Source organism: Zalophus californianus, chromosome 1 (genome assembly GCF_009762305.2).
Source record: "Zalophus californianus isolate mZalCal1 chromosome 1, mZalCal1.pri.v2, whole genome shotgun sequence".
Classification (NCBI taxonomy): domain Eukaryota; kingdom Metazoa; phylum Chordata; class Mammalia; order Carnivora; family Otariidae; genus Zalophus; species Zalophus californianus.
The window spans coordinates 170519475-170546093 of NC_045595.1; the positions used below are offsets into that span (position 1 = coordinate 170519475).

Sequence of the window (26619 nt, forward strand, 5' to 3'; positions counted from 1 at the left end):
ATTGTCAAGATTAAACCTATTACCTCCTATACACCTAAACTTGCTACTTCTTTCTTAATTCCATATTTTTGTTCATCTTAGATTCACAAGCTCAATGCCCCAGAATTATCTTCCTAAATTTCTTTCTACAGTGAGCATCAGTGGTATTGTCTGCTTATCATATTTCCTTTTTTTCTAGAAATGATATCCCACACTTACCATTCCCCCCAGTTATAGTGGGAGGTCACCATGTTCTAACATGATTCCATCCTTTACCCCTGGCCATTATTGGTTGGTTCTAGGGTGGACATCCAAATCAAGATGGAATAATTAGGACGTTAGAAAGACTTAAGCTGACAAACAGCACCTTAATTTATTTTTTTTCTCATATAACAAGAACTCCAGCCCAGGGCTATGACATCTGCTCAAGGATGTATCAGGACCCAGACTACTTCTATCTTACTGCTCTGCAAACTTTTTCATGTGACCTTTATAATCTTCATCACAAATGGTTGCTGCAACTCCAGATATATGCATATTACTGTAGAGAAAAAATATGGAGGGGCTAAAGGCTAAAGGCTAAGGGGCAGGCACCATGACTCCTCTCTTTCATAAAACTTTTCTGGAATATTTGGGTGGTATCTATACCTCTCTGAAAAACTAATTTTAAAATTATTTCAGTTAAAGAAAAAGCAAGACAGCAACACCAAATTGCATTGGATATTTAACCTACATTTAACTTTAAGAACCAATTGCTTTAATGAAGTATGTAAATACTTGCCTCTAAAGACATAAACATTTAAAAAAATAAATTGTAAAAAAAAGCATAAAAATATCAAAAAGTTCATTTTTTTGTGAATTTCACTACCACCACCCCACCAACATCCCCATTAGAATTTTTAATAAATTGGCAGAAGTGCATCAAGGTAAACACATCTGTTTGGCAATACTTTGTTAATAACTAGCCTGAGTCTAATTATTTATCTGGGAGTAGCAGAACCGAGTCACTTCGATCATGCATTTCTTAAGTTTAGATCTTAAAATTCGGGAATTGGTGAAAATAGTACAATTTAGTAAAGCTAGTGGGACTTATGAGTCTCTGTGTGTGTGTGTGCGTGTGTGTGCATGTGTGTGTGTGTGTGCGCGTGTGTGTGTGTGTGTGTGTGTTGTTAAAAGGGTAAAAGGCTGTCAGGGGGGTGAAGTCAGAGTTCCTTCTGACTCTCTCTAGAAAAGGGCAGGCCTAAAGTCAGTTATGTTCAAGGCTTTAGGGAATAGAGGAGGGGAAAAATTCATAAGGGTTCTGAGAAGCATGTGGAGTTACAAAAATTCATGAGTTTGTATAAAGCTATTCAGAATCTTTTTGCTTGGTAGTGTCATATAGAACATAAAGTGGTACAGGCAACTGGGCTCAAAAAAGGATGAGAACACTTACCTTACCCCTTATGTTTTATAAGTTATTGTAAACTTATTATTTGTTCCCACTAGCTTTCTGATGCTTGAAATTGTTTGAATAGGGGATTTTTTTTTTTTTTAATTCTACCCTGAAAAATAAGGCTTAAATCCCTTGGAGACAATTTGAATCCCAGGAAGATGATTTAAACTCATACTAACCAGGCTGTGTGAAAATGAATAAAGGAAACCCAATTCAAAATAGGGTTGGGAGCAATGAAGGGATGGTGCTCACTCAGTATTGGTCACAGCTTACTTTACATAACCCTGTAGGAAGAAGGAAGATTTTCTCCTCACCCTGCAACAACACAGCCAATTAGAAGCCACCACAACATGGAACTCTCCTTCTCCTCCTATGAACTTTCCTCCAAAACAACCTCTTCCAGCTCCCTCCTTTCCTCTATAAAAGCAAGTCCCTCTCCTCTGTTCTTTGTTCCTCTCTATTATTCTTGCCTCTTTGTGCTGTAGTCTGCATGTCCTGAGTTGCAATACCTCTGCTATTCCCAGATAAACTCATCTTTGTTGATTAAATAACTGGTTATTTTATTTTTAAGGTTGATAGCCGTAAAGGCCTTTCTTAAGCATAGTATAATTAGGTAGGGTACGGAGGGCTCTGGATATCAGCAGGAAGGAGAGGAGCCCTTCGCACAGAGAGGCTAAGGACAGGGAGGTATGGAAACATGCAAACTAGTACAAACTAGACTGGGCATATGTTCAAAATGGCCTGTGCCTGCTTATCTTTTCCTAGCTTTATGATTCTCAGAATCAGAGCAATAATGAAAGGGGGTTCTTATAGAAAGATGGGCTAGAGAAGTTTTTTTTTTCCATTAATGAGGTTCAATTACACAGGTCCAGCCAAACCCTATCACAGGCATCTAGGAGAAGCAAACAGCCCTCCCGGAAGTGATAGTTCTTATCTTCCCTTTCCTCCTGCAACTCAGCCTGGCAGCATGTTACACTATGGCTAAAAGCCATTGGTTTTCTCCCCCCCCCCACCCCCAGGTAGTTTATTCACTTCTCAATCCAAGCCTTTACCTTTCATTGAATCTGCTAGCCCTAACATTGTGTCCCAGTATGAGAGTTGCCAGACGCAGTTGCAGATGGTTAAGATACACTGGCTTGAACAGCTGGTCTGACCCATAGCCATGGAAGTTCCATCACAGCATCTAGCCACTAAGAAAAAACTTGTAGAGCCCACCACCAGTGGCTTAAATTATCATCTACCATTAGAAATTAAAATCATTCCATGACAGTCATTCTAACACTTTTATGTCTAGACAACATAGAACTGTGGTATGCTTACAGGAACAAAAACAACAAAAATCTGTCAAATATATGTTAGTTTCTTTCCTCTTTTTAAAAGAGCGAGCGAGAGAAAGAGAGAGAGAGAGAGTGTGTGTGTGTGCACGTGCGCACATGCCTGTGTGTGTTGAGGGTAGCAGGGAGGAAGCAATGTGAATGTTTGCTGGACCTAGTTTACAGGAGTTGTTGAAAGTACTACAGGTGAGAAATACTTGCCAGCACCCCACAACTGTAGGATTTTAAGTATTTTTATTTTGTATTTTATGTTCTTTAAAAGATTTTATTTATTTGTCAGAGACCAAGCACAAGCAAGGGGAGCGGCAGGCAGAGGGAAAAGCAGGCTCCCTGCTGAGCAAGAAGCCCACGGGACTGGACCCCAGGACCCTGTCATGACCTGAGCCAGAGGCAGCCGCTTAACTGACTGAGCCACCCAGGTGTCCCCAATTTTAACTATTTTTAAATCTGTTATTCCTTGGTCACCCAAACACACCAGGTCATTAGTTTTATGCTGGTTTAGTAAAACAATCACTTTGCTTTTCCTATTTCTAAAATAATCAAGTGGGCAGTGCAGGAGCAAGACCTGGGAAGATTTTAATGATGAACTGTGATATGAATTGATCCCAGAAAGTCTTTTACTAGGATTTTCTTACGCGCCCTTTACTAGCTTGCCCTTGCGGATTCCCCTTAGAAAGGGCTGGTAAGTAAGGAGTCTACCAGGCTCCGCCCCCAGCCAATCCTGCAAGCTCTAGAAGGTCTCATGAACTGGAACCAGGCTCAAAGGGTCTGTCTATAGATTCAGAACCAGGATTTGCAACCCTGTTTGAAAATGTAAATTGGGGCAGGGGTCTCGGGCCATATTTCTGCCCCGTTAGTCCTCAGCGTTCAGCCCCTTCTTCTCCCTGTGGTTGATTGGACAGCAGACCAGAAGTTGTACGTGACCAGAAAGCCTCTTATCTCTGCCTTCGCTTCAGCCGCCCCTCGCCTCCTTGGCACCCAGTTCCCTTGTTTTGGGACCCGCCCTTCTGGGGACTGTGGAGTCTTTATCTCCCCGGCGCGCCCCTGCAGGCGGCGATAGGAGCCGGACTACAGCTCCCAGCATCCACCGCCTCCCGCCGGCAGCCCGGGAACTGACCCGGTAGTAGCTCTTCTCCGCCAAAGGTTCCCTCTCCCAGAGCGGCTCGCCAGCGTGGGACTCCCAGGGAGCTCAGGGGCAGGTCTTCGGGACGTGGGCATTCCCAGGGGTGACAGCGCGGGAGCATGGCCTTGCACCTGGGCAGGCTGAGCGCGGGCTCCTGCTGGCGAGCGGCGCGGGGCGGCCGCGGAGGGCTGTGCGCTTGGCCCGGGCGCTGCACGGCCGCACGCCTCTGCCGGTTCCCGGGCGCGGCTGGCACCAAGCAGTGCCGGGGGCTGGGGCACATCCCTACGGCGGGAGGAGGCCCCCGGCTGGGGACCGGGCTGACCGCGGCGCTGGCGGGGCTGGCCGGGCTGGCGGGGCTGGCCGCCGCCGCCTTCGGGCACGTAGAGCGGGCGGAGATGGTGCCCAGGAGCTCGGGGGCACGGAGCCCTTTGTCCGGGACGCCGGAGGAGGACGATGAGCTGACCCGCCGCTGCAGCTGCTTCATGGCCCCTCCTGTGACCGACCTGCGCGAGCTGCGGCGGAGGCCGAGCGACATGAAGACCAAGATGGAGCTGCTGATCCTGGAGACCCAGGCCCAGGTGTGCCAGGCGCTGGCACAGGTAGACGGGGGCGCCCGCTTCTCCGTGGACCGGTGGGAGAGGAAGGAAGGTGAGGAGGCCCCTAGCGGGAGGTGGAGATGGCAGTTAGAGGTCGGACTTTAGGTTGCTGGCGGAAAACGAGAATAGTGGATGAGAGTAGGAAAGAGGTACCTGAAAGAGCGGCTGCTAGGTTAGAAGGGACACCTTTAGAAAGATGGATACTAAAAGGGTCATCAGACGTATGGATGCATATCTTTGGTCGCTCTAAAAGTGTACATTCTAAATTCTACGCGATTTTATGATGGCCTTTTCTAGAAGCCCTGCGGTTATTTTTAGCCAACAAGCTTGGATGTCTAAAGTTGTAACTGAGCATCGATCTTACCCACATTTCATCTGTTTCTCTGGGTGCATTTACCCTCTCTCCTCCTTTAGAGATGGAAAGATGAACTTTCCTCCTCTTTGCTAAGTATCTGGCCAGACTCCTCCAGCCGAGGGTGTAATTGTGTCAGTATGTCTTTTATTAAGTTGCACAAGAAATATTTGGCTTGTCAGTAATTCTTCCAAATGCACGCATCAGAATTCCTGCTAGGAAAATCTTTCTTTCCAATGGCAAAAAGACTTCAGTATTAAAACCCAGTTCTTTAGATTGGTGGTTGTCAGAAGGAGGGGGTGAGGGGAGTGGGCAAAATGAGTGAAGGGGATCAAGAGGTACAAACTCCCAGTTATAACAAATATGTCATAGGATGTCATGTACAGCACGGTGACTATAGTCAAAAATATTGCATGTTTTAAGGTTGCTAAGAGAATAGATCTTGGAAATTCTCCTTGTAAGAAAAATTTTGTAACTGTGATGATGGTAACTAGACTTATTTTGCAATGTATACAAATATTGAATCATTGCATTGTACACCTGAAACTAATATGTTATATGTCAATAATACTTCAACAATGAAAAACCCAGTTTTTATAGAATCATGTATTCCTGACCATATTATTGCCTATGGAGTGAAACTCCCCATCTTGGTCATAAACTTGAAGAATTCCTGACTTCTTAGCTAGGAATAAATACTACAGTAGCCTCTTATCAGCAGATTTTGAGCTGTGATACTGCCACATCTATATTAAATGAAGTTAAATCTGGTCTTCAAAGTTTTTTCCATCTTGTCATGTTTTCAAGTGAAGACCATTGAACCAAACCACTACCTCAAGTACTAGACTAGCTAGTGTGGCCTTCAGAACTTACTTAATTTTTTGTGTGCCTCTGTTTCCTCATCTATGAAATGAGATTAGAAATAATATATGATGAAGAATGAAGTGCTTAAAATATTGTCTGATGCATAGAAAGACAGATTGTTTGGGCCACTTGCCAGCTGTGTGATCATGGATAAGGTGTTTTGTCTTTCTGGGCCTCATTTTCTCATTAGAAATGTGCAGGGGTTGGGGGGGTGTTGCACTGGATCATCTTACGTCCCAACCAGCTCTAAAAATTCTTAGAAAATAAAACAAGACAAATAGGTACTTCCGTGAAACAGTTGCCTTGGTAGTAACTCTAGTGTCTTAAAAACAAAGTATTAATAATAAAGCTCAGATACCTAAATATTAATGTGTGTCTTAGTTTAAGCCTCCAAATCCCTGAAGAGTTCGACTATCTACTGTTTTTTTAATTGCCTGTAAACAAAATTAAATGGTAAACAACACACTGCGAAGAAGCAATTGAAATAATATGGAGCTCTTAAACTCGGTAATAGAACATTCCACAAATATACCCATACCTGTTTTTAACCTCAGCCTTCTCTCACATATCATAACCAGTGGATGTCATTCTGAACAGTAGTTGAAGAGAAAATATTGGTGTGATTTATTTCAGATGTGGAAGAAATCCTCAGTTTAGTGATGTGGGGGAGACACAATATTTGCCCACTATCAGTAGCAATGTCATCAAGCTAAGCTGATTATCTAATTTTATTGTACTTAAAAATTTCAAATATACTGATATTATAGAAGATTTGGAAAATAAAGGAGGAAAATAACTCCTAATCCCACCACCTTCATGCAAGGGTTGTTTTGGATTTTGCTCCTACCCTTATACTGTCTCTTCATTTTCTATTTCTGTAAACAGGAGGTGGCGGCATCAGCTGTGTACTTCAAGATGGGCATGTTTTTGAAAAGGCTGGGGTGAGCATTTCTGTTGTTCATGGGAATCTTTCTGAGGAAGCAGCCAAACAAATGAGAAGCCGAGGAAAAATTCTGAAGACTAAAGATGGTAAATCAAGACAGTATCCACAGCCTGTAATAGTCCCTGCAAACCTTCCCCCCCCCCACAAGTTTTATGTGTAAAATAAGTAGTGCTTCTGTAAGAATCCATTTGGTCGCGTATGCCAGAGAAGCATGTTCACATTTCCTTTTTAAAAATTGTTTTTTAAGAGACAAAAAGCAGCTTTGGACAACTGATCCAGAAACTGTGTTGGCGTTAATCAAGCTGGCTGATTGAGTGTCACTCACTGTATGTTTTACTTTCCAGGTAAATTGCCATTTTCTGCTCTGGGCGTGAGCTCCGTTATCCACCCCAAGAACCCTCATGCTCCTACTGTCCATTTCAACTATAGATACTTTGAGGTAGAAGAGGCCGATGGTGAGCATCCCTGGAAATATTATTGTGCAAACTGTGTATCTTAAAACAAGCTAGAGGGTATAATCTAAGGGTGAGAAAATATATAAACCTTAACTAGGTTTTTCAGGAGGCAGATGAAGCCTTGGCAGGTGCAATGGATTATGTGCTAGAGGTGAAAAGAAGAAAATAGCATGGGCTGGGCTCTGACTTCCCCATATTTCCTCCAACACAGAAGGACTGATTTAATGAATCTCAAACTCAAAGTGCATGCAGGGTTCTTTGCACAGGAAAGGAAATTCAAAGGAAAACCTTATGCACAAGATTACATTGAAATAGAGGACTTGCTTATGGAACATGCATTGCTTCACTGGTCACCAGCACATTGTCAGTAGGTTTAAGATGGGATTGATGGTGCCACGTAGGGACATGTGGTTCCAGCCCCTGTCTGCAGTTAGCTGGGCCAAGTGTTCCCAACCGGCGGAGCATCTGTGCAGTGCCTCCGGGGCTGTGGGTGTCTCTGCAGGTGATGGTATTTAAAGTTCATGTATTTAACTTGCATTTTGAAGACATTTAGTTTGGTCCAGCCTTTTAATGTTCGAAGTTGGTAACTGGTACTAACAACTATAGACCCGACTAAGCACATGAAATAGTCTCAAATGGTAAGTTGTGTCCCTCTGCAAACGTTTTAACCCCTTCTGGGGTAAGGGGAGTGGGGCAGTGGTTTTTAATACAGGGAACCTCAGAATCTCCTGAGGAGTTTTTATAAACTGTAGATGCTTGGACCAGAGATTTGCTTGTCTTTTGTTTGTTTTTTGTGACCTAACAGAGGCATTTTACGCTCCTCCCGTGATTTGATAACGCGGCCAGAGTCCAGCCCCACGTGATGTTTCGTCATTCACGGCCGTGCATGTCCTTTTCCTCCTGGTTCTACTCTCTCGCTTTTTTAATTTCCTACTTCTTTTTCTTTCTGCATTTACCTTTTCTTTCCTGCCTAGGCTTTACTGGCCATTCAGAACTAACTTTAGTTAAATATTTTTTGATTGTCACACATTTCATGATTAAAAAGCTAAGCTGATAAATTTGGTTTGCAAATACAGTGAGTAGAGTGCTACGTCTCAGAGCCCAAAGCCTACATGAGAATCTCGTGTGTTGATTTTGTAGGTAACAAGCAGTGGTGGTTTGGTGGTGGGTGTGACCTTACTCCAACATACTTGAACCAAGACGATGCTGTCCATTTTCACAGAACTCTAAAGGAGGCTTGTGACCGGCATGGTCCCGATCTCTACCCTAAATTTAAAAAATGGTAAGTAAAGGTATTGTCATGACACCTAAAATATATTTCATTCCTTCCTTCTGTAGATCCTGAAGGCAACTACTGTGTCACTAAAGACCTTTTTCATCTTATGAGGGTTCATCTATTTTCTCTGCCCACTGGAAGTGGGATACCAGTTTGAAGTGGTTTTACTTAGAAATATTTACTTAGAAATATATGAATATCTGTAATAAAAATTGGGTAGCAGCATCTTTTTTGATCCCAAATGATTTAGAATATAAATTTTAACATGATCTATACCTCAGAATTAGAAGCTTTTTAATCCTCGGGTGGGATATTAACTTCTCATCCTAGATGAGAACTGTTGTTGCCACAGGAATGTTAGGACATGGGAAGGGTTGGAGAACTATTAGGGAAAGATGCAAATATACCAGATGCTTTGGACACAGAGAAGAGTGGGATTGGAAACTCTGTTAAAGAAACTCTAATGTTAAAGGAAAGGGAAATGAGTTGTGAGGAGATCCAGGATATTTGGTAAATGTGAAATGGAGTCTAGGCATAAATTGTTTGGAATAAGAGTAAAGCCCCCAATTCTACTTAGAGCTAATTGGCATTCTTGAAAAAGGAAGAACAGAAGAGGTTTTGGTGTTTGTTTGTCTTTTTTGGGGGGGGGGGTGGCTTTGCTTAGCTTTTAGAGCTAATAACTGGAATCTTGATATTTATGTAAGATTTGGAGTTCAGTTTTTTAAAATCCTCGGAAAAGACATATTCTCCTTTTGATTGGTACTACCCCTGAAAACGGCACAGCTGTGGAAGCTTGGATGTGTGAGGGAGGGTGGTTTTTTTTTCTCTCACAAATCAGCATCCTTCCAGGAGGAGGACGGGTATGGGTGACATCATTTTTTGGTTTCCTTTTACTGCTGTTATTGAGATGACCGCATCTGAGCGACATTAGTTACTAAGATATGTAGGATGCAGGCTAGTTAAAAAGTTTTTAGTGTATTTAGAACATTTCTTAATTTCATAACTTCATGGAGCTTTTGAAATAGTGTGATTTGGTTAAAGCTGACTTCACAACGTTGCTCAGGATGTACTTCAACTATGTTAATAAAATGTGCATGTAAAGGAAAGCCAACAAGGCACAGTCCAGGTGAATTAGACCAGTGCATCAGCTCTAGGGATTTGCAGCTGCTACCCCTTTTTTTTAAGCTATTAAGGTTTTTTATTAAGGCTATTTTTAATAGAACCTTTTAAATAGCTTTTAGTTTTTGTTCAGGTTTTTCTATTTACAGACCCTTATTCTTCTAGAGATCATCTAACAAGCCATTTCAACCATGTAAAGTAGTCTACAAATTTAGCATTTAAGAAACCTGCTCTAGTCGGCACAAAGAGGGGGAAGACTCAAGACCAGGTGGCTCATTTGATGTGCTGGCTCACAGGGGGAACCTTTTGTACGTCTGTAGGTGTTTTCTGAGCGTCTCCTTCCACCAGCCCCTCCCTCAGCCCTGCATGCTCTGGGGCCTCCACGGTTTATTGCTGAAAGAGACCTTAGAGATTATCTATTGTACCTTCCCTCGGTGAAGAAAGAACTGACTCAAGAGCTGAAGGGTTGGCGCCCAGACGCAGACCTGGTTAGTGTTGCTGCTAGTAGAGGATTCTTGTCTTGCCTCCTGCAAAAGCCACAGTGCTGCCGAGGGCAGTCACATCACTTGTTTTAAGAAATACCCGATTAATACTGGGCTCTTTGTTTCTTCCTCACTAAAGTTTTTAGAGTTCCATATGCTTTCGATAGACATGTGTTAAATTCCTTCCTTGCTTCGCAGATGAAAGCGTAAGCATTTTCTACATGGGTGCTGACTACAGGAAGTCTGTCGAAAGCCCTAGTTTCGTTTTCATAGCCGGACAGAAAGTAAGGACACCGTGTTGGCGTGAGTCAAAGAGAGAGCGCCACGCTGAAATGCTCACACTGATTTTCATGTCTTTTTTTTTTCCCCCACTTTGATCCTTGCCATGGCCCCGCTGTGTTTCCCAGGTGTGATGATTACTTCTTTATCGTCCATCGTGGGGAGAGGAGGGGCATCGGGGGCATCTTTTTTGATGACCTTGACTCTCCATCCAAGGAGGAAGTGTTTCACTTTGTGCAGAGCTGCGCCCAGGCCGTCGTTCCTTCTTACATTCCTCTTGTGAAAAAGCACTGTGATGACTCATTCACACCCCGGGAGAAGCTGTGGCAGCAGCTCCGGAGAGGACGGTGAGTGGCGACAGGAGGATGGGTCGCCCTGTTGTGTAATTGGCGCGGCAAGGTGGAGCATTTGGAGTCATCATGGGTGCTTGTTGTCTTGTTAGGGTTGTGTTAAGACTATCCAGAGCTGCTTTTTTAAAACTAGATGAATATTAAATGAATATTAAAAATTGTGTGCAATAGTACTGTAAAAAGAGCAAAGTTGGGGCGCCTGGGTGGGTAAGCGTCTGCCTTTGACTCTGGTTGTGATCTCGGGGTGCTGGAATCGAGCTCCGCATCGGGCTCCCTTCCTCAGTGGGGAGTCTGCTTCTCTGGCTCCCTCTGCTTCTTCCCCGTTCCCCCCCCCCACCACCATGGTCTCTCTCTCTCTCTCTCTGCCTCTCAAAGAGATAAAAACTTTAAAAAAAACAAAATTTATTTCATTTGTACATTGGCAACTCATAGCAGCCATGTAGTGGTACTTGCTGAATTTAATTCAGCTGATTTCTTTTAGTCTTCTAGCAATACCTTCCAGCCTTATGCCAAGATAGGGGCATCATTTAATGTTTTTGCTGCTTTATAAATTTGGAATCCCATACTTTTCCGTTCATCTGTAAGATTTCATGGAGGTCGTTATGATGGACATAATCATTTCAGAAATTATTTATAGTTAATTACAATATTAACTAATTATGGAGTCCTTACTATGTGCCAGCCAATATGTTAGACGCTTCCTTCTGCTCCACATAGGAGCTTCCCTTATTTATTGTATGTACGTATGTATGTATGTTAGTACTCTCTACACCCAACGTGGGGCTCAAATTCACAACCCCTAGATCAGGAGTCTTGTGCTCCACCGACTAAGCCAGAAACAAACAAAACAAAACTAGACTCAAACACGGAGAACAAACTAGTGGTTACCAACAGGGAGGTGTGGGGGGTCGGTGAAATAAGGTGAAGGGGATTAAGAGTCCACTTTTGGTGATGAGCGAGGAGTAATGTACACAATTGTTGAATCACTATATTGTACACCTGAAACTAATACAACAGTTATGTCAATAAAATAGCCAATGAAAATTTGTTTAATAAAAAAAAACCACCTTTGGAAAGGGCAATGTTCTAGTTTTGCATAGGATTTTATATGCAAAGCTGACAAGTTTTGTGAATATGAATTAGGTGAAACCTTAAAACTTCTGAGACATAGGAACCATGTTTTGTGTTCTTTTTGGTGTTTTTTTGTGTTGGTTTTGGTTTTTGTGACTTTCTCACAGAGAACCTCCTTCTTCCACCCTTATCTCTGGGCCTTAACATGGCACTAAACTCTGGGGCTTCAGATAAACCACAGCTCTTCCCTACGGTTGTCAGCATTGTCACCTTCTTACACACGACGCTCCTCACCCCATCTGTATCCTTCACAGGTTACACTTACTCCACTTCCTTCTGCCCCAAATAGGAGCTTCCCTGATTGACTGATTGATTGTATGTTTGTATTTATGTATTGTATGTGTGTGCGTACGTATGTACGTTAGTACTCTCTACACCTAGCGTCGGGCTCAAACTCATAACCACCAGATCGGGAGTCGCATGCTCTACCGACTAAGCCAGTCAGGCACTCCAGAAACTAAAGATCTTTAACTTATTGTCTCTTTGCTGTGTTTTAGGAAAGGGAAACAGGATAAAATTTAGGCATCTGTTAAATCGAAAGGTTCATGGTTGCAGGCACCTCAGGATAAATACACGAGAAGGAAGAGAAAGATTAGATCTAAGTGAAACCTGGTAGGAGTCAGAGAGGCATTCTTCACTCAAAAAAGGAAAGCAGTACAGGGATCCTTACAGAAAATTCATTTAGGGAGTTCCCTACGAGGGCCTTTGAAAGAGACATCCATACAAATTAGAGAATCACGGCCATCCCTTAAATACCATGTCTCAGAAAGGCAGCATCGGGGGTGAAAAAAGGTGACTGAAGGCTGAAATTCTTTTCCATGGTCTTAGGAAGAAAGTAAGAAGTTTTGCTTTATATTATCTTTTGAAACAGGTATAAGAAGGTATTAGTTATTAATGCACAAAATTCAGTCTCTGATGAATCAATACTGAGGCCTAGAAAGGGATCCATGGATATAATTTATTTAAATGTTCTCAGGGCTTTTGGCATGTTTGCACACAGAAGTGTGTTTTCTAAGAATTCAAGTATTTTGGGATTCTAGAGGTTATCTTCCTCCAGGTGTGATTAAAGACGAATCAGTGGGTAAACAAGACTATCTGAGGGAAGTTTAGACCAAGAGAATAGTTTCTGCATGAGTTGAGAAATGATCTGAAAGGGGGACTATTCATTGAATTTTCAGCTTTATGGGTCATTCTAAATCCATATCAGTAGTAAAAATTATCTTTGAAGTTTAAATAACCTTTTATAAAAGATCCCATGATGTTAAAGGCAGTCAGAGATTTTTAAGCTACACAGAGTTTAGATCTGACCCCATGGCAGTTAATGGAAGTAAATTTATTGAACCAAGTTTTAGTTGATGCTAAGGATATTTTTCTTAGCAAAATAAAATTTGAGCACTGCAACTCAACCACTGCTTATTGATTGCTGCTAATCTGCAAGGAGACTGAATTATATGACTGCTTATCAATGCTATTAACTACTTTGGGAAAAGGAAATCTCTAGGATATATTAGTAATTATTAATAGATTGCCGTTAGCTGTACTTGGCCTTTCAATTACAAAAGTTTTAGATCTTAGTATGTGGAAGTTATAGGTGGTAAAATGAAGTCTTCTGAAACCTCTCAGACCACGGGGGAAGGCCAGAACGAACTGTTCTAGGGTGCCATTTCTTTCTCTTAATTGTTTTTGTGCCTTAAAGTTCTCAGCTTTGTGTTCATTCTGTTTATTGGAAAACATAACCTTCTTGTTTGATAACTGCTCTGTGTTGGGGCCAAATCTATATCCTATTGTTTGTTGGGTAGAATACCCTTTTATTTATGCCTGTCCAGATGGAGAAGACTCAGCTGGCTGGCTGTAGTAGACTGGCGTTCCCTGTGCCCGTTCCAGCTGACTGAGAGGGGGAGGGGTGATGGGAAGGAAGAAACCTCCCACCCCCTTTGGAGTATTCGTTACGGGCTAGTTTTAAGAAAGATTTTATTCAACTGGCCTTTAATGTTATTTGTTGTCTTTATGTCAGGTATGTAGAATTTAACCTGTTGTATGATCGGGGTACAAAGTTTGGCCTCTTCACTCCAGGATCCAGGATTGAAAGCATCTTGATGTCTTTACCTCTAACTGCTCGGTAAGAATTACTCATAATTATTCCTCCACTCTCAGTCCACTAACCCCTACAAAACATGAACGTTAACACTGCAAATGTCTAACCTAAAGACTTCATTGGTTTTGACTTTGCTGATTTTAATAATAAAATCAGAGTCAAATAATAAGGAAAATAATTTTTTCTTTTAAAGAATGAACGGCAGGATGAATGACATGGCTTTGTGGGTGACAGCTGGGAAAGGACAGAGGGAGTAAGAAGTTAGGGTGGATGGTGGTGTCCTTGCCTACTTGGTAATTTTCTAGGAAGAGTTATGGGCAAAGCAAATTTATTTGAGCATGTTAGGTTTTTCAGCTTAATTTTGTTAGAAATTGTTGTATTTATTTGAAGGAAAAGTCTTACTCTCCAATATGAAGTATCAGGTTTGTTCGAAAGTATAAGGGATTGTTGCCAGTGCTTGGCATTCTCTTTTTGCTTTATATGTTGCTGTGGTGAGCCTCCATAAAGGTTAATTGAATCTATGGAGGGAATTTTTTTAGTAGGCTCCGTGCTCATTGTGGAGCCTGACACAGGGCTTGAACTCACAACCCTGAGATCAAGACCTGAGCTGAGATCATGAATCAGATGCTTAACTGACTGAGCTAGCCAGGCACCCCTCAGGGGGGAATTTTAAAGACAGATATATTTATGTTGGTGCAATTAACTTGACTTTTTGGCTATATGAAAGTCAGAATGATGTGTGTCCAGATTGAAATAGAAAAGATCAGAAAAAAAGAAAAATTACATTGCTTGTTTTATAAGAGCTAGAATCTTCTTTTTTCTATGAGTGTAAATGTCCAAGTAAGAATGGACTGCTGTATGGCACTGGAGGAATGCCCTGCCTCGCTCTGCTGTCCAGACCTAGCCTGGTGAGATTAGTACCCTGTATGGTTGTGCCTGCCTTCCAAATGGCATTGGCTCTGTCCTTGTATAATTGCTGCTCTTGGGGTCTCATGTCCTTAGCCGAAAGCTCTCATGCACATCACTGCTAGGTGTTCCTGCCACCCCAGAGACGAGATGTGAACAAAAAGTAGAGATAAGTTTTTAAGGCCTCCAGTAGTCTTCTTGATTACTACTGTCCCCTAATTATAAGGTACATTCTAAGCGGCAGATATGGGTGGATTATACATCAGTCCCTTGTTCATTTGAATAGTTACCATGACAGGTCACTTTTGGCTTCTTACAGTCTATACCAAGGGTGTGCAAACTTCAGGCTATAAGATGAATTCAGGTCCACTTGTGATGTGTTTTTGTGCAGTCCTTGAGCTAAGAATGAATTTTACATTTTTAAAGGATTATTAAAAACAAACAAAAAAGAATATGCAGAAGACTGTATGTGGCCCCACAAAGCCTAAATTAAAGTTATTATGTGACACTTTACAGGAAAAGTTTGCTACCCCCTGGTCTAAGCCAGTATCTGCCAGACTTCATACTAGAGCTTAACCATCTTGACTATATTTGTATATTATCTGAGGTATTATTTACTTAAATTTTCTACTCTTACTTTTTCTGAGAGAGAATTTATTTAAAAACGCAAACCGATATTATTGCCATAAATAGGAAGTAACACATTAAAATAAATGCGTAAGTATTAAGCTAAAAAACAAAGTTTGCCCATGGATCATCGGAGGGTCTACAATTTATGAAACCCTGGTTTATACTGTAAGTGTATTTTGGCTCTGGGGTATTAATATTAGGCAAAGAATGCTCAGGAATTATTAAAATACTTTATTTCCTTAGCAGCAACTATTTTAAAAAAGGCTAGTGGGTAAAAGGCATATTAGGTACATTGGAGACAAGGAGGTGTAAGACATTTTTACTCTTAGAATTTTATTTTTCGGGGCACCTGGGTGGCTCAGATGGTTAAGCGTCTGCCTTCGGCTCAGGTCATGATCCCGGGGTCCTGGGATCGAGCCCCGCATCAGGCTCCCTGCTAGGCAGGGAGCCTGCTTCTCCCTCTGCCTCTGCCTCTCTCTCTCTCTGACTCTCATGAATAAATAAATAAAATATTTAAAAAAAAAAAAAAAAAAAAAGAATTTTATTTTTCATCGATTTTAAGTAAAGAGGTGTGTGTATTGTTCATTGTAATTTTTATTAGTAGTACATGTTTTGCTTTTGTTTTGGACCTTTATAGGTGGGAGTACATGCATTCAACCCCAGAGAACTCCAAAGAAGCGGAAATTCTGGAAGTTCTGCGCCATCCGAGAGACTGGGTGCATTGATGCACACAGAGCGGCCTTCCTGGGGCTTGGGGGACACTGAATGTGTGCCCCGTTCCCCGGGCTGGCAGCCTTGCCACTGTGTGGCAGTTCATAACCACTGTCTTCGAGCTCTAGTCTTCACTCTGCAGCCTGCTTCCTTGGCAGATGCTGACGTGTGTTTTAAGTACTGCAAGTTTCCGTTGGAAGCTGCCAGCGACAGGTGGTGGTATGGCAGCTTCTCAGCGTCAATTGGTTGATATAAAACTCATTTATACTTTTAGACTCATTTCATATGACTAGTTTACAAAATATGAAATTGAGTTTCCAAGTGTTGCGCTAAGGGTATCTAAATATGGTTTGTATCAGGAAACTGCTCATGCTATTTTCGTTTCATGTATTTGTTGAAGTTTTTGTTTCTGCCCTAAAAATCTGTCGTGGGATAAATTTTATTTTCATTAATTCAGTGAGGTTGAGACTTAATAACGTTTAGAAAGCAGCTTGAAAGGAAGGTAAAATTTTTACTTTGTCATGACTGAAGTTTCGTTGATCATGATCTTTATATGTCTTTCTCTAGAGATCATAATATTGTAAAATGTTCATTTTTATAATGATATTTAGGAACACTTGAAGTTTACTTAATCTCCGTGTGTTTCAATTCAGTGATTCCCTGTAGTTAACTCTGAAGTGACATCACTGTTATTTAAATAAGGGAGATCTAAGATGTGGTTCTGATTTTTGAAGAACTATAATTTAATGTTGGATTCTCTGCACTTTTGAATGTGAGAGCTTAAAACCTTGGAGTCTGATATTTAAAATTTCCTATTCCACATTTTTCTATGTGGAAGTTCAGACTAAGAACAGTCCTGGGGATGTTGTGAGTTAGGAAATGTTTCTCATTTGGCAAATGAGAGATATTGTTCTTTGTTAATTAAAGTCAACATAACTAGTGTGAGAAGCGTGTAGGCATTTTATAAATATATTTCTTTGGAAGGTGGACTAATTAAAATTGTCGTCTTTTTAAATTAGAGATTCTGCAGCTCTTTGCCCTTAAGAGAAAATCACAACAGAATTCTTAGTGTAGCTTCTTTGTTCATATAATAGTATGAATGTTTTTTTTTTTTGAGTGTATTTTATTTTACATAATATATTGAAGTTTGTAAGGAATAGGATCTTCCTACATATTATTAAGCATTACCTTGGAATATGTTAAATGTATGTGATTGTGTGTGACTCTTTAGGCCTGGAAAATATATGAACTCTTCAACTATCTTACAACAGATCCGCTGATAAATTTTATTATGAAATATGGCTAAGAAATGTTTGTATTTTTTATTTTTTAAAGGATAATTGATAAAAGGACTATAAATATTTTTAGTACTAAAACCATGGTTCCTCATTCCTAGGTACTTTACCCAGGAAAAATAGAAGTTTTGCACTCAGATTTCCATAGCTTTATTCACAATAGACAAAACTTAGAAACAACAGAAATGCCCATTAACAGATGACTGGATAAACAGATGATGATGTATCAGGATGTGAAAATACTACTCATTAGTGAAAAGGAACAACTACTTGGGTGAATAGTAAAATGGCATTACGCCAAGTGAAAGAAGCCAGACACAAAAGAGAACTCACTGTATGACTACGCTATGTGAAAACCTAGAAAATCCAAAATTCAAACAAGAGAAAGCACGTCAGTGGTTGCTAGGGCAAGGACTAGGGGATTGATTGGGAAGGGAACAAAAGAATATTTTGAAGGGATGGAAATGTTCTATATATTGATTGTGGTAGTGGTTACCAGACTGTTTACATGTATCAAAACTCATTGACCTTGACACTTAAAATCATGGAATTTTATTGTATATGTGATTTATACTTTAATAAAGCTGATTAAATGAAAAAATACAGGCATATAGGAACAAATGTTCAAATAAACCTCAGTTGACTTTTTACAATAAAAATCTCTTGGCATATAGTTCTGCTAGTTTATTTAATTGTGTTTAGGACTGTCAGGTCTGGGCATTGGACTAAGATGAAATTTCAAAGTTTCAGAGTATCAGTTTTTCATACTCAATAACCGTGTATTTCTCTTACAGATGAGAACTATGGGGGGAAAAAGAATTGAGTAACTGTTGGAAAATAGATCATTCTACTCTTATTCAAAATGAACTTCTCTTTTAAATTCATATTGATGTTTATTCTGAGTCTGCTAGAGGCCCACGGTGTACCTCCAAATGGCCTGAACACCTAACTGCTGGCCTCTTAAACATGCATATTAGTGGTCAGAAGGGGTGGAAATTTGGGGGATGGCATGTAAATGCTTTGGAGCAAATTTCTAACCACTACTTTATATCCATCACTATACTCAGCTTACCCACCTAATGCAACCAAGTGTTTAATAAGAGAAAAAACTTCTTTATGCTAAAGAGTGCCATATTAGAAGGCCGAATAATCTGTTCCTTTATGATTTATCCTTCCATGTGTCTTTTGCCGTTACAGTTGATCAAGCCAGAAATCATCTGACACCTCTAAGCCTAGGCTAGGACAACTTGAAGGCTAGGTTCAGCTCAAGACTCAAGACTGTATGTAGACCACGGTGCCTTCAGGTGGCTCAGAACACGTATTCCAGCAAACAAGACAAGGCAGAGGCAGCGTGGTTGCCTTCTGATCTAGTCTGAGAGGTTAGATAGTATCACTTCCTCCAAACTGCATTGGTCACCAGTGAATCACTAAGGCCAGCTCCAGATTCAAGGGGAAGAGAATTAGATCCCAAAACCACAAAGTAAATCCGACCCTTTCCCTCTTTCATTGCCCTAGTCAAATCCTGTTGAGTATACCTTTGAAATATTTCTTGACTTCCCAATCTTTTGACCACTGCCACCACTCTACCTTGGTCCCACATTCCCTCTTACTTGAACTTCGGCAATGTCCTACCTGTCTCTGGTCACTCTGACCTCCATTCTCTTAATGTTAATGTCCTACTAAAGGGAAAAACAACCTTAACTTGACAATGGCAAAGGCTTCCAGTATCTTGTAGTTCGTCTTTAGCATGTGAGAGTTCTTTTGGAAAACCTCCCTTTTTCCCTATCCCCAACTCCCAAGTTAATAATGAGGCCGGGCGCAAAACCCCTGGGGCAGTTGCTCTTTCTGCCCATGGATTCTGTCCCTGGGCTTTAATAAAACCACCGTTTTGCACCCCCTTCTACAGAAAAGATGCTAAACTCAACCCGACATTCAAAGCAATCCACCATTTGACCTCTCTTTTCTGCCCTTTCTTCTACATTCCTCCTCCACACTTTGGCCTCAGACCTCATACCCACCACTCATGCTGCTGAGCATTTCCTAAACTTCTCCCATCTGGCCTGTAGTCAGGCTGCTGCCACCCCTGCTTGGAATCTCTCAGGCTTCCATCCATCCTTCCATGCCCAGTTCAGATTTCCAAGAAACCTGCCATGGAGTCAATCTCTTCTACCCCTCCACACATCTCATCTTTAGTATTGCTCTCCTCACAGTCTGTATGCACATAGTCATTTAACATACACTACGATTACTCGCAAATACCTAGGGTGGGTCTTTCCTTATTTATAGTGCCAGCTACCTTGTGAATGACTTGTTAACCCTTGTCTCCCAACACTGTTTTACCAATATATTGTGTAATTAAGCTTAGTATCGTTTGGCTTTCTATATAACTGTCTTATTCCTAGTCTGTGAGGAGAGAAGTTCCCATTAAGAGAAGTACGCATCTTTTAAAACCCATTTAGAAATGGTTTTCACGGGGCGCGTGCGTGGCTAAGTCGTTAAGCGGCTGCCTTCGGCTCAGGTCATGATCCCAGCATCCTGGGATTGAGCCCTGCATCGGGTTCCCTGCTCCGCGGGAAGCCTGCTTCTCCCTCTTCCTCTGCCTCTCCTCCTGCTTGTGAACTCTCTCTTTCTCTGTCAAATAAATAAAATCTTTTAAAAAAAGAAAGAAATGGTTTTCAGGGATGTATTGTAGTATTCCTGACTTAAGTACCGTGCATTTGATATCCCACATTTTTAAAAAATTGATCCCTCTTCCTAAAGAAACACACTTGTAAAATTCCCATTTCATAATAAACCTAAATTAGCACCTTTAAGTTAGTGAAGCTTAGACGTTTATAGATAGTTGACTAAGTTTAATATTTTTTGTTACCTGAAACCAAGTCATAGGGCGTACAATATAAAACCTCACAGACCTGTTTCTACAGGTTAGTTAATACCAGATACACACTAGCAGACCAGCAGAGCAAGGTAATTAACCTTCATTTCACCTTCCAATCAATGTACTTGGTTTTGATTCTAGAAGTTAAGCTCATGAATCAGTAATCAGCATTTTAAAGAATGCTTCACCTATTAATTCCATTCATACTTCAAAACATGCTTGAATATAAGAGTTGACACAGTTTAATCCATCATGGTTTCAAGGAGTTGACACAAATACAGTCATTTAGGAAAGCAGATTGGCTTTGTCGTAGTTTAGAGTTGCAACATCGACTCTGTCACAGACACATTTGCTTATGAAATGGTGAGGGAAGTATCAAATTAAAGTTTATAAATAAAGTTGCATCAGTTGGATGCCTCTATTTAACAGCAAGGGAATAATGCATCTATAAATTAAAAATGCAGACTGGTTAAGTTGCTTTCCTTTTCTGACTTGGTGAGGCAGCCTGAGGTTTTCAGAATGTTCCATGTCTGCTGTTTGACATCCTTCTAATAAGTTTAATATAGAAAATTTCAAGCCAACTTATCAATTGCTTGTAGCTAAAGTAGTTTCTTTAAAAACTTCAGTAGAGGGGTGCCTGGGTGGCTCAGTCATTAAGCGTCTGCCTTTGGTTCAGATCATGATCCCAGGGTCCTGGGATCGAGCCCTGCATGGGGCTCCCTGCTCGGCGGGGAGCCTGCTTCTCCCTCTCCCACTCCCCCTGCTTGTGTTCCCTCTCTCGCTGTGTCTCTCTCTGTCAAATAAATAAAACATTTTTAAAAATTAAAATAAAAATTGCAGTAGATATTCTCTCTCTCTGACAAAGAAATAAATAAAATCTTAAAAAATTTAAATGTTCTCAGAAGAACATTTTAAATTATATCAATACAAATTAACTTCTGCTGGAAGTAGTTTTTATTCTTTATTATGAACTTGATCTTGATATGCTATTTAACATGAGTGTGATACTTAAAAATAATGTGACTATTTCTAGGAAACAAAGAACAAGGACCTTCTTTTCATCTTTACCTTCCTCTCCACCGTTTTGGTAATGTGAGGGAAATATGATATCTTGTAACAGCAGGACAATCTTCTCAGCTGACGCCCTGGTATGTGGAGCAGAGACAAGCCAACCCTGCTGTGTCATAACTCTTGACTCAAAGAAGCTGTGAAAATAAAATGGTTGCTGTTTTATGTCATTAAATTTGGGGTGGCTTGTTCAATAGCAGTGGATAAGGTTAGATGTCATGAACAGAAGAGAGGACAGCAGTTTGGATGAGCTTGACGTGCCTGCAAGCTAGTATTTAGAGATGTGCGTCTAAGACTCAGAAGTTCAATCTAGAAACAAATATTTACCAATTATTTGTGTAAAGGCAATAATTGAACAAGGGGAAGAAGGTGAGTCACCCAAGGAAGTGCAGTAAGAGAGGAAAGTCAGAGACTGAACTGGAGGCAGAAAAATGAACTTGGGAAGAGGAGTCCGGGGAAGGAGGATGAGAAGTTCCTGAGCCAAAGGAATAGGGAAGAAGGAAATCAGAAAGGGACAAGTTGGGGGCGCCTGGGTGCCCTAGTCCGTTTGGCAACCGACTCTATTTCAGCTCAGGTCGAGATCTCAGGGTCCTGGGATTGAACCCCACATCCAGCTCCATGCTCAGTGGGGAGGTTGCTTGAGATTCCCTCCCTTTCCCTTTTCTTTTGCCCCTCTCCCTGCTCGCATTCTCTATCTGAATAAATAAACAAATCTTTTATAAAAAAGAGACAAGTTGGATATGATTGTGATAAGTTTTAAAACATTACAATAGCTGTGTTTCTACATATGAGAGAATTTTTTTTTAAAGATTATTTACTTATTTATTTGACAGAGAGAGAGTGAGAGGGAACACAAGCAGGGGGAGAAGCAGAGGGAGAGGGAGAAGCAGGCTCCCCGCTGAGCAGGGAGCCCGATGCAGGGCTCGATCCCAGGACCCTGCCAAAGGCAGATGTTTAACCGACTGAGCCACCCAGGGGTCCCATATGAGAGGATAGTAAAATAATACATGCTCCATGTGAATATGTTTGATAAATCACGTATTAAGTTTAGATTTTTAGAAATGATCTTAGTCCATAAATTACCAAGATCTTCTGAGGTACTAAAATTTAGGTAATAAAATAATTTCCATTAACATATCTGATCGCAGTTTCTCAAAGTGTATTTAAATTTGAAATTCTTTAAAGTACCAGTAGGTGGAGCACATTCGTTGAAGAAAAGCTAATCCTGGGTTTTGGGGGCTTACTGGGGGCCAGGAGGAGACAGAAGAGAAAGTGAAGAGAAGTGAACAGGGAGGGAGAGACAGGGAGAGGAGGGACATGAGAGAGGGAGACCATGACAGAAAAGGAGAGGGAGACAGGAGAGAAGATAAGAGAACTGTTGGGGATCGCACCTTCATTCAACTATGGTACTAGTGGAGAGATTATCTAAACGCGTTATTACGTATTTAATCAAGCAGGGTTAGTTTGACTATCATGTTTATATCTTGGCAAATGGCTCTATTGTTTCATTTTTCTCTTCATTCTCTCTTCATTCAATATCCGATTATGTTGAATTCCTAGGGAGTTCCTGAGTTGTGATTTGCCCGACATCATGTGAAATGGGTGCATTTTCCTTAGAGTTCATAATGCTAATTTGACTCTCAAAAGGATACATAATCCTGAAAGGACTGAGGACTCTTCATCTAAATCAGGAGAGTGTCTCTACTCTAGGGAATGTGCATGGTAATTCAGTGAAGAAAGGTAAGAAAACATTTTTATCCTTTCAAAAATTCTACTTTTGTGTGTAATTAATCATTTGTCCATAATAAATTAGTACATTAGTGCATATATTTAATTTACAAATAAGCAAGGATATTTTAGGGGTCAAAATTAGTAGCACATGATCAAAAAATTTCAAAATTTGCTTGTCCATATAAATGGTGTACATTTTTACTTTTAAGGACTAAAAATGAAAGTGGAGAAATCAGAAGGCAGAATATATTGATAAATCAAAGGAAGAAAACATACAAACAATACAGCTTGACTTCTGGCTGGAATTACAGGGGAGGAAATGTAAATCTGCTAATTTCTCATTGATATTAGAGGGAACTAATGGATACTGTCTGAAGAAATGAAAAACTAAGATGATAAATAAAAGTGTGATAATAAAAGTATTCACTAGAATAGAAATATAAATGCCAGAATTATCCACAAAACTCACAAACATAATATGGAGTGAAGAAAAACCCCTGTAGAATAAGACATACAGTATGATTTCATTTGTATAAAATTCAAAAGATACAAAGCTAGACCATAGACTTTTTTCTTATTATTGAAGTGTAGTTGACAATTTTTATTAGTTTCGAGTGTACAACACAGTGCTTCAACAGTTCTATACATTATTCAATGCTCACCACAAAGTGTAGTCACCGTCTGTCACCATATAACATTATTAGGATACTATTGAGTATACTCCCCAGGCTGTAATTTTCACATAGGCTGTTTTTAGGTGATAAAACTAATGAAAAACCAATGACAACACAAATTCAGGTGAGTAGGGAGAAGGATTGAGTCAGGACTTGCAAAGCACTTTCAAGTTCTCAAGTGGCCATTTCAATATTTCAACATATCAATAGGAAATTTCTTAGCATACTACTCATATTTTCTAAATGTAAACAAATATTAAATATTTAGCTGTAAACCTTTAAAGCTAGGAGCTGAGAAACTTTACTCAGATATCAACATACACCTCTGTGGGTTTTCTTGTTGGCATCTTGATACATGTTTTTTTAAAAAACAAGTATTTTTTTCCCTAATATTTAAATTAATGTTTATACTTTGTGGAAATTTTGGAAAATAAACAAAAGTATCGAGAAGCAAATAACCATCACATTTTATACAGTACTCAGAAATAATCAAAACTACTCAATATTTTGGTGTATTTCTTTCTAGCTATTTCATGCATGCTTGAATATAGGTAAATCATACTGTGTATATAATTTTGTATCCTGATGTTTCCCCTTTAACTTTATATCTTAAGCATTTCTCCCTGTTATTTAAGACTTTCAAAGGCAGAGGACAGGCTGGGACTGAAAATGGGTTTTTTGAAAATGTGCTACTGACTGGGGGCTCAAAACCATTGCTCACCCTCTTTCTCCAAGGGAATTTGTCTTCCAGCTGGGCAGGAGATTCAAGGGCTGTTTTCTAGAAAATTATTTTCTAGAACAGTTCTAAAGGAAAAAAATAATACTTTACCACTGGGAGCTTTGGTGTTTTCACCACAAAATGATTAACTCTTTCCTTTGTATGCATACCCCGTCTCTGCACACCCATCTCTTCATGCCCAGGGCACCCAATCCAGTTTTTAGTGCCTCTTTAGAGGAATGGATCATCAGATTTTTGGGGAAAATCTCCAAATATGAGAAAGAGAGAGAGAGAGAGAGAAATAAGCAGAGACAACAGACAAACAGACCTGTAGTATTAATATCTTCAGACAGGTAAGAGATTAAATTTATTATTTAGAAATATGGAGGTAAACAGAAGATAGACCTAGAAGATTTAAAGTCATTGCCTTGGAGAGCAGGACTGGGGTGGATAGAAATGAGATAGAAAATGGCTCTTTTCATTATAAGACTTTATTTATATTTGATTTTTAACTGTAGGCATTCATTTATTAGATTAATACAAATATTAAAAAGTAAAAGCCATGGATTTTTTTAGGGTCTCAAAGCATCATTTTCTTTATGCATATTTTTCCATCATGTAGGTGTTTCTTATCAGAAAGAACTTTCCATTCTGTTACATTAATTTTTTATCATGAGTTGTCATTACTTTATCAGTGTTTTTAAAGAGCTCTTCCTGTTTTTAACCTCACTGTTAAGATTAATTAAATGCATGTTATGTTCTAAATAGTTCTACTTTAAGAGATCAGATATGGTAGAAAAAAGAATTATTTCACAGGTTCTAATAATTCTTCAGGATTCATAGAACTTTCTGTGCAGCACTCAAGTATCTTTTCTATATATGCTAATAAGTAAAATTAGTGTTCATAAAATTCAAACTGTATAGTCACAGATTTCATAGACATCTAGGTATATGGGGAAGGTGGGTATTTCAGAGAGTGGGTGCTGGACAATGCCCCAGATATGTGACCTCTTTAAGGTTTTAGCTTGGGAGTTTAGAAGTTACATTGAAATTAATGACCATCTAACAAGCTGACCACAGTTTCTGGGTTATGTTTTCTAAGGGCAGCAGCCTTCTGTCTCAACCACAAAGGCATCTCATGAGTTGTAGAGGAACTTGAGCATATTTGTGTTTATAAAGAAAGAAACCTAAAACAAACAAAAAAATTCCAGTTTTTATAGTGTTACTTTTTGTTTTCTTCAAATTATATTTTAGAGACACTTGAAGGGCCTGCTACCAATGGCTGAAAAACCTCAACATGGTTTCCTTGGCAATCCCTAGAATGGGGAAATGAAAGGAAAGTTCCCCAATTAAAGAACAAAAACCCACAACCCCTCATGCTCCCCTTTGATTCCCACCAAATTAGAGGAAGCTGTATGGAGGGAATAAGCCAACCCAGGTCTTAGAGAAAAATATCTGGCCTCCTTTCACACAATCTATGGGCAGCTACCATAACACCATTACTTCATGGTCAGATTGGTATGAGATACAACACAGGTGAGCAAAGAGATAAGACTGAAAGATACATTGTGTTGAGGAAAAATGAGTTACAAGCTGAAGAACACTTCTTCCTAAAATCTTTAGGCTCTCTTTCAGTGTCGTTACATGGTTGGGTTTGCACCCTGGCCAGGTTCTGATGTGGGCAGGTGGGGTGGAGTCCTCTCGTTCTTATTACACTTCTGCAGTGGGACATTCTTTCACTGCTGTTTGTCCCTCATAATTTTTCAGTGCCTTGCTATCATCTTACATAAAGTCATAAATGCCTCAGACTCCTCTTATTGGCATAGCATGAATTGTACCTGAGTTATTAGTTTAGAAAAATACCTTACACATTTGAAATGCATATGTACAAAGACAACAGAGCAACATGTTTTCATTGTTTCACAATGTTTTCTCTACTCATATGTCTTTTCCTTGAACCCTTTAATTTTCTTCCATCATAAAATATTTTTTAATTATGTAAATCTCGTAAAAATTTAGGTAGATATACTAACACAAACTCATTTTCTCTTTTTTGTAACTCATCTTTTATGTTTTTAATGTAGAGTTTTTGGTTCTTTATCACATCTCTGTGGCTTGGTGTTTTATCCTCTGGATTAATTTCAATACTTTCTTTTCTCTTACTACAATATTTTCCCTTGCACACACACTTGGACTTT

General features: G+C 40.0%; 1 protein-coding gene across 1 annotated transcript; it reads left to right on the top strand.

The window, feature by feature from the left end:
• Positions 1-2868: 2868 nt before the first annotated feature.
• Positions 2869-18025, top strand: CPOX (coproporphyrinogen oxidase). Its single transcript, XM_027585033.2, has 7 exons — positions 2869-4516; positions 6566-6709; positions 6968-7078; positions 8219-8360; positions 10363-10581; positions 13730-13834; positions 15984-18025. The coding sequence occupies exons 1-7, from the start codon at positions 3988-3990 to the stop codon at positions 16069-16071; spliced, it is 1338 nt and encodes a 445-aa protein (XP_027440834.1). The 5' UTR covers positions 2869-3987; the 3' UTR covers positions 16072-18025.
• Positions 18026-26619: the final 8594 nt, after the last annotated feature.

Bases quoted from the DNA above. Each gene is read 5' to 3' on its own strand.
- CPOX (XM_027585033.2), top strand. From the start codon at position 3,988: ATGGCCTTGCACCTGGGCAGGCTGAGCGCGGGCTCCTGCTGGCGAGCG. The intron at 6,710-6,967 runs GTAAATCAAGAC...TTTACTTTCCAG, and splicing joins AATTCTGAAGACTAAAGATG to GTAAATTGCCATTTTCTGCT. The intron at 8,361-10,362 runs GTAAGTAAAGGT...TGTGTTTCCCAG, and splicing joins TACCCTAAATTTAAAAAATG to GTGTGATGATTACTTCTTTA.